The sequence below is a fragment of the Dromaius novaehollandiae genome, chromosome 1 (assembly GCF_036370855.1).
Source record: "Dromaius novaehollandiae isolate bDroNov1 chromosome 1, bDroNov1.hap1, whole genome shotgun sequence".
Lineage (NCBI taxonomy): Eukaryota > Metazoa > Chordata > Aves > Casuariiformes > Dromaiidae > Dromaius > Dromaius novaehollandiae.
The window spans coordinates 147,014,311-147,029,721 of record NC_088098.1 but is presented as its reverse complement, the minus strand read 5'-3'; the positions used below and the strand labels follow the sequence as shown (position 1 = coordinate 147,029,721).

Sequence of the window (15,411 nt, the reverse complement as noted above, 5' to 3'; positions counted from 1 at the left end):
TGTAGATACCGAAAAATATTTTTGTGTCATTGTAAGGGCAGGGCTCCTTAGAGCCATATTCTCACCTTGACTTTGAAAGGACCCTGAGATTCCTCTACTAGCCCTAAGACTGTCAGACATCTGATATAATTGGGGATTTTAAATATCATATGGTCATACCTCTGAAGAGTGTACCACACATTGATTTTTCCCTTGTTATTCTGATGACTGAAGGTTCCCAGAGATCCTGAGGGCATTCACTGGTAAATTTGTCATGTTACACTGTTAATGTGTAATTTATCAGCTTGAGACTGCAGACGTTAGCTTGATCAATGCAGAGTTAAGAACCTCCAAAATCTTTATTACAGCCCTGAAATAGAGTTATCTTTATCATTCCTGGAAGACATTTAAAATTCAGCAATGTTGAAGAGCTATCCGCTTGATGGCAGCATAACCCCACTTCTTGGTATTCTGTAGTGAATACAGAGACTTAGCTCTGCTGAAAATACTGTTTCTTACATTAGCACTGAGCATTAAAATTGTATGTGCAAGTGTGCATATGTTCCAGCAGCATCATGCCTCTGCCCGTATATAAAGCATTTCATGACCAAACTAACCTTTTTTTTACTATAGAGGTATTGGTTATAAAAAGAATTTACTGTTTTCAAAACTTCCACTGGGAAAGCCAGATTTGTGTGTTTTTTAATGGGAAAATTACTCTATGAAGAATGTGTTCATTCTCAAAGTGCTGACTTTGCCAGAAGGAGGACTTTCCCAGATGTAGATTTGCTTGTGTGGCCCCAAATGAGGAACAGCCAGCCAACCTACATTTTTAAAAGACCTAGTTAGTTTTCAGTCTGCTAGTCATCTAGATGAGAACATTTTTGTTTAATTTGCATATCTTGTTCTTATTTCAGAGAGGAGACTTCATTTATGCATCCATTTATATTTACAAAAAAGGATCTGGCAATAATTTGGGCATTGTATAAATGTTACAAAACTAATTGGGAGGTCTCAAACCACACAAATATACATTTCTTTTCACCATCTTAAAGACTTGCTGCCTTTTCTTTCATATACAATCTTCAACAAGCTTATGCCAGGAAAAAAAAAAGTAGTTTTTTTTTTACTTTGGGCTGAATCTCGCAGAGTGCTGAAAAACTGCTGTGATGCCAAGTACTCTCAGCTGCCTTTCATCAATTCAAGTTTTGATAGAACAAGGAAAACAGGGATACATGAAGTAAAGGGACCTTCCCTGAGGACAGTGTGCCTGCAGGGTTCTTGTTTTAACCCTAGAGCTATCAGTTTCAAAATTTCTGCTTTTATTGCACATTACTGCCAAATCTCAAAAGTTGTCCTTCAAGGAACCATGTTTCATTGTTTTGAAAAAATCCATAGCTAGAATTACAGCCAGGGAAAGAAAAGAATCAGAGGAGACTGTGGTGTAATAAATTCAAAATAGGCAATTATTACCTGCAGCATTCAAAAAGGTTTCCAGAGATAGTCCCTATGTAGACAGCATTACAATAGCCTATTCTGCTGGTAATAAAAATGGCCAGAGCCCTGCGGAGATCTCCATCATAAAGAGAGGAACTCTCACAGCAAGGATAAAATTGATTAAAAGACAAAACCCAAACCAGAACCAACCCATCTTTGGATGAGATGCTTGCCTGGACTTTGAAGGGCTACAAAAGATCCAGCTTTAGTTTCAGGTTGGTGTTGAGCACAAAAGCAGACATGTCCTTCCACTGAGGTCAGCTGGTACAATTTCTGCCAAATTTGCTAGTGTTCCACCCATGCTATAAGCACAAACCAAGTGAGGTCTCGTTGGCTGCAGAAAACTGGATGACCTGGTGTCCTGGCTGTGCATGGAGAAGCAGGGCTAACAGACCAGATACGGGAGGGAAGCAGTGGCCTGGCAGGTGTCCCCCAATTACCCCCAGGAAAGCACAGCTGCATCAGTGACTTCTTCTTTGCCTAAATCCACAGATAAATCCCAGCTTCTTGTGGACAGGGGCTTTGGAAGTACCTGGTAGATATTAAAAAAAAGTTTATGGCTACGCTGTCTTTTTTATTACCAAGGGAGTACAACATTGCAGTGAACTCTCTAGTCATTTCATTTAGAGTGAAATTAAAAACATCATCTGCCTAGTTGGAAATACCATCCCCTGAAGTACATTTATGTTTGTGCTGAAACATCAGACTGCCAATGAGTAATCTAAAGTATGCTGTGGTGGAGTACACCAGACAGTATGGGTGGGATCTATCTCACCTGACTTTATCCATCTATGATGCTGATAGCTGCAGCTGAGCCTGTCAGCTCAGGATCACTCCCAGTGCAGTGGAGAGACTCTTTTAAGGAATTAATTGTCTGCATTATTTTAGACATCTGCTTTAGTATGAAAGATGCTTATATCTGCAGATGGAGAAAAAAGTGCATAGGGTTACTACTGTTGATACTGGTATTTAGTCACATGAGCCCCACCCTATTTAGCTATTTCAATTAGTATTTCCCACCACATACTCATGTAGTCTGGAGACTGGTAATGTGCAAACTGCCTAAAGCTATGGGTCATTGTGGGCAGCAGCTGGTTCCGTAGCTGTGTTGTGTGAGACTTGCACAGTTTCCTCTCCATAAAACGTATAACCCAAGGTTGTGCAGTTGCAGCATATGAAAGCACACTCCAACTGGGGTTGCTCCTCCACTTTTGTCCAGGTGGGCACAGGGGGGAATATAACATGCTTTAGGAGGAGTACAAGAAACCCCAGTGAACTGTAGTCTTGCCTATGTGGAGATGGGGTGGCAGGAGAGCAGAGCACATAGCAGTAGCCAGAAGGCTGGGAAGGATGCACACACTGACCTCCACCCCATTTCCTGTACTGGCAGCCCTCGCTTTTCCTGGAGTGCTCAACTTGCTGTCTTGACCAAGTCACAGCTGCACAGTGGTGGGATGTCACATGGAGAGATGAGAATAAAGTGATGGGATTCCCTCAGAAGAGGCTAGAGGGTATCTACCTAGGGATGCCAGAGGCCAGCTAGACACTGGTGGGTGCCAGGAACCTGTGCCTGAATCAAGACAGCAGGATTAGGAAGACATTTGAGGGCTTACATGGGAGCAGGCTTTGCAGGAAATGGGTGTGGAAGGATTTTGGGGAGCAGGATACATGGTACTGATAGTCACTTAGGAATAAGTAAGCGGGAGGTACTGCAGGTTTGATGTGTTGGGATCTGAGGCATCAGAGAGTAAAAGTGTATGTGCGAGGAATAGAGCGCTTAGGGAGCATACAGACCAGCTCCAAGCTGCTTCAAAAAAGAAGAAAGGAGGGGCCTTGTCTAGGATGTTTCAGAAATGTTGGTATACATAGTGGCATTTGCCAAGCACCTTTTCTTGGTATGTCAGTTTGTCCTATACTCTGGTTCACTGCCCTGGGCTTTACTACAGGAAGAATGAGCTATCACTGGGACAAAAAACATTGTGAAAAGCAGAAGTCAGCTGAGGGGGACATACATTTTCCACATTCCTAAAACCAGCTTGTAGTTGCAGGTTTGACACAGCCTTGGCTGGCACACTAAAGATGAGAGATAGCTACATGGCCTGTGTTTTACCCCACTGACCCACTGCAGATGCAGACCTATAGTTTGCGTTGTGCAATGTTCTGCTCTTCTCTTTGGTAGCCTCCAAACCTAACAAAACCTTCTCCAGTTTGTCTCTCTTGAAATAAAAATCCTCAGCATCAAAGAATATGGGAAATTAATTTTCATGTACTGCAGTTAATTCACACCAAATTCCTTTAAAATTTCAATGTGCAGTAGTAGAGATTTCCTTTTTAGAGGATGGGAGTGTCATAAAGTTAGGGCAGATGAACATATTATGGTGGAGTGAAAAATTAACACAGGTTTAAAATCTTATTATGTGTGAACTGTTCGTGGGACATGTTATGTCACTGTTACCCTGTAGGAAATTCTCAATGATTACACTTCTCAGATAGTTTCATTAAATTACTGAACATGAATAGCTGAGTCCTACTTCCTTTTTGGAAAGGAATAGTTTTCATTGTCCCCTTTCTTTCTTTTCTACTTTGCTTCTTCAGCCTTCCTTCAGGAAAGTCTCCTGATATGACAGTATAAATGAAAAAATACACATGGATTGTCACTTAATCGGTAATCCATTTCATTGGCTGCATGTTTCTTTTTCCATTTTCAGTAATTTTTCTACTCAGTTCTGTAGAGGTTTTAAGATATTACCTTCGGAGATCTCATTTACATTCTAAGAGATCTTAATTTTATCTTAACTTGGTGCTCAGCCTGACTTACTCTGTTCCTACTCTTAAATTAAAATTTCTTGAAACCACATATACAAATTTATATCCTATAGTCATGTTTGCATCATTCCAAAAACTCTAAACTGTTATTTCTATCTGGTTGCTCTAAATGATGAAACAAGTCTTTTTCACAAGGCTGTAGCTAAACTCCTGAAGTCATGTCCACTATATGCACTATATCTAGTGTAAAAGCCTAGGAAGAATTTCTGCAAGGGTGGCCTTCTCCTTGCATGCTCCCAATCAGAAATTTGAGACAGGAAATTTGGGGACTGAAGGGGAGATTTCACCTCGGGTTATTTAAACAGCTCAGTCAGACTTTTATGTGGTTGTCTGATTAATCCACAATCATCTTTTCAGTGGCTAATGCATTCAAGTCACATGTCCTGTTCATGTAAAAAATGCTATGTTTCTGGATCAGAAATTCATCTGAAAGATAAGGAAAATAAATAAGAAAAAAAGTCCTCAAAATAATAAATACCTGTTATGTTTCTGCCATTAACTATGCATCTTAAAAACATCGATTATGCAAACCAATTTCAGCATTACTTAAAATACTGTCTCTATGTTTGCTTTGTCTAATGGTAGAATACGTCTTACACTTTCTGCCTGCTTTCACTTTGTGTCACTTCTGAAGGCGATCTGTCACTGAGATATAAGCAGGCACAGCTCAATCCGTGTTAGTCTGCAGGGGCACGTGCCCTGGGGGAAGCTGACCCCTTCATCTTGGCTGTAATGTGGAGTTCCCACCTGGCTGCATAACTGCCTCTTCTTTCTGGGGAAACTTGGGTAGAGAGAAGGAGCCAAGTACACAGCTGGGTCTTGCTCCCAGGAAGGGCCTGAGACACAGCTGGAAAGAGCATGTGGGCCCAAGAGCATGGAAGCGCCTCTTAGTCCTCATTTCAGTCATTTAGATCAGGAATTCCTGCCCCCTCCCCTTGAAAAGCAGTGGATCTTTCTTCCTGGGGCTATCGTCAACCCTTTCGAAGAAATGTGAACCCTAGAGCTAGTTGGGTAGAAGTGTCTGATATGCCACATTCATGTCGTTTTAAAATCCTGTTAGACATGCTTTAGCATGGAGAAAATCAAATGTCACTAGGAGGCCCATTTGGCCCTTCTTTCTCTCAGGTTGTGCTGTAACTAGCAAATAGGTGCTTATACTGTAGCCGACTCCAGCTCTGGAGGTGTTACGAATAGCAAATAGACGGTAAATTGAGGCAGCAAACTGTTTAATGACTGTTTATGGTGGGAACAGCTGCAGGATTGGAGAGCTCTTTCCCTGGAGCAGCAAACACCCACAGCCTGCCATTTACCTGTCATTTCCAAAGCTGCATTGATCAGCAGCATGTAGCATTTCAGAAACAAAGGGCAAAAAGCAGACAATGATGTCCTGCCTGGCTGGCCGAACAAGCCTTTTCCGTGTACCGATGGGGGTACATACAAAAATGTACGTGCAAGTGTTTCCCTGTGACAGAGCAGCAGGAAAGAGCACATGTTGCCATGTGAAAGAGCGTATCATCAGATCTCTTGATCTGTGCCCCTTTCAGACAGAAGTGTTCAGGAACATGTAAGTTACTCAAAAGATAGTGGATCTTTGTGACAGGTGACATAAGAGGTGGGCTTAGAAATGTGAAGAGAATAAGAAGAGGCTGGGGTTAAATGAGAGTTGGTGAAAGGAAACTGTAGTGTAATGCTTTGGAGCTGTAGATTATTCATCTGAAACCATGGAAAATAACCAAGGATTCCAGCTCTGGATGCCAAAGCACAATCCCTCCTACCTGCCCTCCCATCTCTGTGCATCCCAGTCATGATGTAAGATGGCCCAAATGGGCTGATATGGCCTATCTCCCCCCCACACCTCCACAGATGACTTTCTAAATTCAGCTCATTTTTCTCTATAGGAAATATTACAAGCAGTTACATATGTTGCCTCTCTGTACAAAAATAAAGGTCGAATGAACAGAAAGGAAGGAAAAGGATGGCTGTGTAGCTGGGCGACCCACATCTGAGATGGGGGCATGTGCCATATTGACTGGTAGAAACAGAGGGGAAAAATAGCCCATTTGACTGGCTCAGGAGATCTACAATGATCAAATGGCCCAGTAGGCAGTGTGAAAGCTAGAGGACAGGTGCAGTGTACTGTGGCCACCACAGTCCTTAGTGTCCACCAATTAGGGTGTCTGTGAGAGCTTTCTGTGCATCCCTTCTTGCTCAGGTACTTCGGTTTTCTCCTGCTGAAAGCAAGGGACAACCCCACAGTGCAGCTGGGTGCACTGGGCATTGCCATCACTGGCTTGACTTTGTCGGTAGTTGGGAGCTGCTTTTCTCAAGAGCTAAAGAGAAGCCCATAGTTCAGCCTTACACAACAATGCAAGAACAGTCAAATTTCTTATATTTAACACACGGTTGAACATATCACCAAATGGCCAATTCATGCCTCATGCTGATTAGGAGATTTTAATTAAGACTTGTAATGTGTGCCAATTTGGGGGAATATGTAGCATGGCATAATGAAGTATGGGCTGGCTGAGATATTATTTCCTATTTTACTAGTACCAACAACTGCAACAGCTTCTCAGCATTGCCATTTCTATTAAGATTTCTGTTTTTTTTTAATTCAAGAATTAAGCAACAATAGAAGTCGCCGCAGAGGAGAAATTTGAAGGCCTTTGTCATAGGTGGTCAAGGAGGGTTCATCATGTATAAGGGACTAGCAGGCAGAGAAAGCATGGAAAGGCTTTCGAGTGGAACTGTCTATTAGATGGGTGGGATACAGTGCTATACATTTCATGTATAGCATTTGTAGCTGCATAGCCATATTGGTCTAAAGTTTCTTTAGGAAGGTAAGATTTGTAGTAGAGAACCTGAAGAAGGACTTGGCTGCCCAAAAGCTTGTTTTCTTGACTGTGCCACTTAGTCTGATGAAAGTAATGCTTCTTCCAGCAGGTTTTACTTTGCTGATGGACTTGATTAGATACTTTTCATGGTGAGGATAGATAGGCATAAATTCAATGCTCCATTCATTGCTCTTATGCATATAGAAGAGATGCTATAGAATGAAAGGTATTACCTCTGCTATAACTTTTGACCAGGAGCTAGAAATGTGGTTCTTTCTGTAACCCACAAAATCTCTGTCAAACATCAGTAAAATTAAGTGTCCTATTGGTTGTCTCTTTGCCATTCTCAGTTCCTCCTGTGTCTAGAGGCTAAACATCTCCCCTGCTCCTGTCTAAAGGTATGCTCTGGGTATGCCAAAGTACTCTGTGTGCAGGGAAGTCATTCCTCTAGTGCAGCTTTTGAGATTAGTCCTGCCCCCCTCAGATCATCTCAGGATAACCTAGTCTTCAGCACAGCTAACCTAGGCAATTGAAGAGGCAGCATAAGTCATGCTAAGGATTTTGATCACTTAAAATGAGAGTTTTGCTGTCAGGTACACCATGTATCTGAATTAGGTATTCACAGATCACAACAACATCAGTAATTAGAGTTACTAGTCTTCCATTAGTCTTCCAGCCTCATCTCTGTGGCATTTTCAAAGCACATTTCAGTGTCATACAAAGATAACACATCTCAGGGAAGTAGGAAAAGAGTAGTATTGTTGACAGAGTGGTTACAAAGCAGAAATGGGCCAAAACAGAAATTTGTACAGATCACTTCACTCAAGCTCCGAGCTTTAATTTCTATTCTGTATTCAGTTTGTATATTAGATCTCAAGGAAATAAGTGTATCATCAGCATTAAAAATAAGAAGCAGAGTGGTGAACTGCCTCCCCACGCTACTTAGAGGGGCAGAATAAAGCCTTGAATCCTTCTTTGGCCATTTATCCAACACAATGATGGAACTTCATGAGCAAGGAAGTGTTTGAATTGCTGGGCATAATTACTTTTCTTCCCCTGAACCACACTGCAGACAAGTCACGCAGCCAGGTGTGAGTTTCAGGTCTTATTGCTTTAGGATAATTCTAACAGCTATCAATAACGTGATTGAAAGTATATCTACATCCTAAGACTTCTTTACTGTGTTAGGTTACCCACTGTCACCACCAGGCACTGGTTTTGTTAGGATTGCATGAGAAGTGCTTCAGAAGCAGGAAAGATCTTTATGTATGTTCATATAAACACCCATACACATTTTCTTCAGGAACATAGGCAGGCATCAGTTCCCTAGACTACACAGTTTTTCTACCTGGGCCTGAAACATGTCTTATTTTAAAACCCTTTGAAACAGTAACAGTTTGGTTAGAAAAGTGTTCCCAAGACATAACCCTGGGAGAATGAAGTGAGGAGTTTTGTCCTGAATCAAAGCCAGATGAGTAATTTTACAAGCCTAACAATGTGTTCACAGTTTCAAAAAAAATGACTCTGTTATTATATTATCTGCATATGAGCATATCAGAGCCTGTACTGGAGACACCACAAGGGCTTGAATTGTTATGCAAACACTGTGTAGCAGCAGGTGTCCCATGGAAGCTCCTTCTGGAGTTTATTCCTCAGAATAGTCTGACCTGACCTTAAAATTGCTCCTTCACACAGAGCCAGGCTGCCATTTTGGGTGGAATAAAGCTTGTGTGAAGTTGAATCCACTTAACTGTTTTTTGATATGTTCAGGAGATGCTGAAAGAGGTTTGAGACAAGTTTCAAGCAAATGTTTTGCCTTTTCTAAGGAAAATGGTGGTGGCTGGCCTCCTATTGGGAAGGGAACTTTGACTTTTCTGCACCCATTCTGGCCTGAGCCACACAGTGGTAATTGGTTACCAGCACAGCCAGGCCCAAAGCACAGTTTTAATATGTTCCCTTTGATCAGGGGCATGGGCAATGCACAATAATAAAGAAGACTTAGCTGGTTTGGGGTTACAGCAAACAGGCAGAAGAGCTTTGTATCTCTCTGGCCCCAGTACCTCAGAGCCAGCAAAACCTGCCATGATTCCCCTGCATGAGTAATAGTTATTCAACACTTATCTTGAGTTAAGGTCTCCTAAAAGCCTCTGGTGACTCTGCCTTTCTGTTCCCTTCTCCTCCTAAAGCTCTCTATTTTTGTTTGTTTGCATAATAAACATAGTAGCTGATAAGAAAAAACAGGTTGCTGCTACTATCTGTTAGCTTTCCAGGCAGGTGTCTGCCCTCACCTCCTGTCTGGCAGCTGCAGATAGTACTCTGGAAAGTGTTTGATACATTTCCAGGGTAGCAAAAAGATGTTAGCTTTGCTGAATTGCCCAGCTCTTTACCTACGTGTAGCAGTAGATGCTCCTTGCATTGAGAGAAGCACTCTGCAGCATCCCTGAGTTCACTCTGTCCTCCTCCCCGCCCTGTAACAACTGTGCTACTTCTTTTATCCACTCTAAAGCAACCACAAAAATAGTGAGGAGACCTTTGTACCTTACTGTAATGGCTTTTGCAGGGCAGGGTGCCTTGTGCCTCTGGGACTTCTGCTGAGGAATTCCTGCCTCTATTTGACACACACTCCAGATGGATCTCCAGGTCCCAAACATCTGCCTCTATTTTCTCACCACATCCTTGACTTTAGCACCTCGTTTTTTTTCCCCCCAGGCTGTTAAAAATGAACAACTTTTTGAAAGAATTGGTATGCTTAATTCTCCAGCAAAAATGTTTGATGGTGACTTTTCTGGACTTAAGAAATCTTGCTGTTTGAATTGTTGTATATTTATTAGATGGGTATATACGTCTATAGTAAATGTGGTTGGAACAGAACATCAGTAATCACTTTATGTGGTTCTGTAGTGCATACACAATGTAGCTCCGATGACACTTTCACATACAGTTATGAATGATACATAAAGCAATTTGTATGTCTAGCTTTTTTCTCAGCAAATTAAGATGTGATTGCTTAACTGTTGGATAGCAGTATGAGTATTTGGAGTGTTACGAAAGTGAAATTTCGTAGTTAATAATAAATCATCAGCAGTAGCCAGGATTTCTTACCTATTTTGGGTTAATACAGGCCCCACTGAAGTTGGAGAGAATTTTACTTTTAACTTCAATAAAATGAAAGTTTCATCCTCCCTTTGTAAAGGACCTTTAACAGCTACTTATAATCTTGTCAAAAATCATGTTTGATTGAAACTAATCCCGTAGGTCTTTTATTAAGACAGAATGATAATGGAGGAGGGGAAGCTTTTAAATGCTTCTGTTTAAAAGAACTGTAGTATGAACGGCTCTAGTGCTATGGCAAAAAAATTCTGGTTTGGAGAGTGTCTCCAGCTCAGATAACTGCTGTAATAAGCACAGTAAGATCATTCTGGAGTGACCACATTAAAAGGGTTAGACAAAGACTGTTTTCTACATGCATGCCAAAGCCTTCTTTCTCTTCTTTCAGTAAATGCAAAGAGGGAGTAATTTTGTTGTAATCAATCAGCTGTGTAAACTAGGGTACGCGAAGGTTACCTAAGCCTTAACACAGTGCTAAAACCAAAAGTGTGCTATGTTCTCTGGGTGTTGCGTGTGCCTGTAAGTGGAGCTGAGAAGTTCTCCCTCTCTAGGTGTGAGCTCTCAATCAGATAGGGGCACAAGTAATGCTGCTGCTTCTCAGGTGATATTCAAAGAAGAGGACCAAGTATCAATTTCTTTACGACTCCTGGAGCTAGAATCTGAATATATGCTTTGTACTCTGCACCTAAGAGCAAATCTGTATGCAATGACCCATGCTTTTATCTCTCAGATTATCAGAGATGGCTGCTGTGCTGCTTTTTTTCTGTATGCAGTAGAAAATCTGGTCTCTTTGAAACAAGAGCCAATTTTGTGACTTTTTCAAGTTCTCACACATTAATGAAAAGCAACTACTAGAGAGCACAAAGAGCCCTGCAGAAAGCTGTACTGATGACATTTGTGCAACATTTCAAAATCCACAGTCAAGTTTTCTGTTGCTGTGCATTTTACAAGACACTACGCAAGTTTTGGTTCATGCATACTTCGTAAGAGGTAACTAGGAGAATATCTGCCAAAAATTTTTAAATTACCCAAGAGGATCAGCTACACACTCTTGTGAATAACATAATGTGAATAACATAAATGGCTCTGGAACAGAGGCATGGGTAAAGGAAATTAGAGATAATGAGCAAAAGGGACTTCTTCATCCAAAGAACTCATATAATGAAAGGAAAAACTGTAGCTGGGTAAATGTGCAGCTGCTAAACTCAGTTCCCCTTACCCTTGGGCTAGACCCAAAAGATTGCCCCAGGCACCATCCTAAAGGATATGCCGCCTTTTGCAGGATAAGGAATTCAGAGAGGACATGGGAGTAGTCCTGGTAGAACCAAGTGCTTTGCAGCTTCTAAGACAGGTTGTGGCAATAAGGTGCCACATAGCCTTATGTGTTACCCTTTCATTTAAAATGGGCAAAAATAGTTTCTGAAGGGACTTGATTAAACTCCACCAGGTCATGTTTGTGCATTGCATCCTCACTTCTCTGAGGAACATGCACAGCCTTCATCATTATGCCTAAGAGTTTTTTGCCAGAGATGCAGGTGGAAGGATACAGTTCACAGGACAACTGGATGAAACAGCAGGTCTTATTCGTAATTCTGCATTGAATCTTCATTCATGTAATTCCTGATTCCACAGTTGCTCTGTTAGTAAGATAGATGTAGGCATCCCTTCCTTTGAGGTTTGCAGATGACAAGTACTGTGTGTTAAAGTGTTGTCAAACTGCAACCTCTGAAACAACATCCTCAAACTATTGGTAGACAGAGAGACAGGAGATGAACTATGGTGAAGACATGTCAGCTTTATTATGGACATTTGAAGCAAGGTGTAGCATTCTGAGCTTATCAAGAAAATTAAATTTGCAATGCTTAATATAGAAAATATAACGATATATTGGAAGATGGCCACCTTGCTTTGAAATACCCATTAGAGTGATTTTTGTGAAAGGGATGCAAGTACTGGACAGGATGCTACTAGCACCAGCTTGATAAATTCATCCACGTAGCACTCCCAGCAATTGTGGCTCTGTTGGTTTTGGTGCCCAAGGGCAGTCTCCACTGCAGACAGCTCCATATTTTAGTGATTTTAATATTTCTTTTACAAAAATAAAGTCCAAGATCAGTTTTGCCTGAGGGCAGATAACTCAAGCCTCACTCATTTCTTTTCCAAATTGTAGACCTCCTTCCTATTCTAACAAAGCGACACATCTCTATTCTGAACCTGATTTTTTCCTTTTGTTTTATATGGTTTATTATCTTTATATCTTGTATTACTGTTTGCAGTTTCCCTTTTTTCACTCGCTGTTTCTCAGCTTATCCCCATATATGATCTCTAGCCAATGATGCTATTGCATTGCTGTGTGCTTATTTTGTCATTTCCAGCTATTGGTAAAGCTCCAGAATTTCTGTGTGTTGGCAGAAGGCAGAGTTGTTTCCCCCAATTTATAGTCCATGTAGCCTGAGTGCCCTGGTAAGGCATCATTGTGTTATATTGAACTGGACTGGCTGAATGTTATGCCATCTGTACATGGACAGATTGTTGCACTTTATGATCCCTTTCGATAGAAGTTCGTGTAACAAGAATACTCACTTTGGTGTGGCAATATGAAGCAGTGGGTATATTGTTGGGAAGTCTGGCTACAGGATGGTATTATGAGAGTAAGGGGTACCTTTGTATTCTGGGGATAGGACATTGGGGAATTACCTGCAGAATTTTGACCACCAGAGAAGCAGTTTGATAAGGTACCAGGGCTCCTCTCCAACAGGTCCCTGGGTTATCCCACCATAGGGCAGTCTTTGAAGCTTTGTGTGTTTCTGGTCTGTTGGCTTGTAGACAAAATATTTGTATAAAATGAGGAGGGTTTATGGATGTTCATAATGTAAAACAAGAGGTTTGCATCCTCACCATCCTGAGCAAACCATTTATATTAGGCAAATATCAAAACAGCCTAATCGGAAATGAATTACCATTGTGCTATGTGCTGTATGCACCTAGAAAAGATAGGCTTTTGTTCTGATATATGGCTATATTGCACTGGTCAGAAATTTACTTCAGACTTTTTTTTGTGTTCAGCTCGATTGGTCAGTTATACGGAACATCCATAGGATATATTCATTTTCTGTAAGAGATTCTCCTTTCCATATGTCCACTGTAGATATGTCCTCTATTCCATATATCCACTCTTCCATGTGTCCCTTTTCAGTGTCTAAGAAGGTAAAATCAGTGCTTCTTTGTGGCTGTAAAAGTGCTTCACTCGTGAGTCATATTCCTAGTTCAGTTGCAGTATCCACGGAAAATAGATGAGAATGAGGTATGGGGCAGAACATCCAGCATAGAAGTTCTTTCACATACAAATAAGAAAGAACGATATTACTGAAACAACTTACATAAATAAAATCAGTTTATGTGGATAAACATTACTGGACAAGGCCTACAACACACACAATGGCCCACTTGGTTTATCTCACATTCAGTTTAACAGAGGCTGCTGTGATTTCAGCAGGAGTGAGGAGCCTTTAGGAAAAGCTTGCTTGTGTCAGCACTTGTGTATTACAGCGGTAGGCCTAAAGAGAAGGCGCTGGATAAAATTATGGGTTTTCTTTTTACTCCTCTACAGATTGACCATCTCTGCTGAATGTCCCATGCAGCTTGAAGATTTCCCCATGGATGCACATGCTTGCCCATTAAAATTTGGAAGCTGTAAGTTCTCTCAAATAAGAACCAGAAAAAATCCACTGATATCTGGCTTTCCATGTTCATCTATGTTTTGTATGATTCTTTCACTGTTCCTGCACCCCTCACTTTTTAAGACTGCTCATTCACACCCCCAGGCTGCCATCCCTGCTACTAGTTTTCCATGATTGTGCTCCATATCTGCCACAACTGCTTTTCATCTCATGTTTTCATGCTGTTTGATAAACTGTGAGCTGATGGGTGATATATATCCATATCAGGTGTAACAGTCAGTGTTAGATGGAGTAGTAGATATGCAGGCAGCTAAGTTCATAACTGTAGGTTTTATGTTTGTAAAAAAATGGAGCTTTCATTAGGAAATACCAGATTGTTTGTCCTATCATAGTATTTACCTGAATCAGATTGCAGTGTAATATTTGCATCACATATATTAAAAGAGATCTAGAATATTAGAAGAGGAAATATCTTTCCATTTGGCTTTAATAAATCCATTCCTGTTATCTTGTTACATGATTTTGTGTACACATGTATTTGTATATATGCACACGTTATTCTAAACTGTATGCTGAATGATGATTTTTCCTCAATTCCAAGCCTCTAATCCACCATACTGCTGCCTTGCCAGAAGCTTACTTTAAAAATAACCTTAGGGGATTAGGTGGTTATATTTAAATACAAAGCTCTTAATTAAAGTACAGAGGAGGCTACTGCAGTAAACATTTTTCATTTCAGTAATCAAAACAGAGGTTCCAGGTGCAATCAACATTTATAGACTTGAAAATTACCAGCCAAGGCATTTTGCTAGTCCCTGAAGAAACCTAACTAACTGCAGCTTTTTCTGTTGTTTTTTCAATTGTATCAATTTAGATGCACTAATCCTACCAAGATTAAACTTTGCCTTTATCTTCCGTATCTGCACTGGTTTAATACTGGCTATGCATTGTCTTCTAGTGATCATACTAAGAAGTAAAAACACTGTTTGCAGTAATGATTACCAAATTACCAAACTTAAAATGAACAGATTTCCCTTCCCTCCTACAATCCAGATAGACCCAGTTTCATGTGAATCGCCACCAGTATTTTACAAGGTCACTCTAGGTTAAAGTGTGTCCATTTACTTCAGCAACATTAATTTGCTGCAAAGCCAATATGAATCTGAAGGCCAGCACTGCCTTACATCCAACTTAAAAAATTATAGTCAAACCATACATTTCATTCCTAACTTAAAAAATGAGAAGATATCTCAAAGGAAAGTGTGAGTGCATGCACATAGGGCCGAACAACATCTACTGGAAAAAAATGATAAAGAAAAATAAGCTGTTCTTCTTGGTATTGCTGTTCTTTACTGTACGAATAGATAAAGTTGAAGTTACATCTTATTAATCATTAGCTCAGAATATAGATCTGCGATGTTGGGTAGTTTTATCAGATCTTGCAAGGTATGCAATTTAAAACTAAAGGATATATATTTAAACAAAGA

The 15,411-nt window shown here is 40.6% G+C and overlaps 1 protein-coding gene across 3 annotated transcripts in view; it reads left to right on the top strand.

The window, feature by feature from the left end:
- The window catches only part of GABRA5 (gamma-aminobutyric acid type A receptor subunit alpha5), a 58,358-nt gene that overhangs the window by 15,482 nt on the left and 27,465 nt on the right, over positions 1–15,411 (top strand). For all 3 annotated transcript variants that reach the window (XM_064501828.1, XM_064501814.1, XM_064501822.1), the window contains one exon: positions 13,855–13,937. In XM_064501828.1, the coding sequence (XP_064357898.1) occupies positions 13,855–13,937 (83 nt within the window). The remainder of the gene's footprint in view (positions 1–13,854; positions 13,938–15,411) is intronic.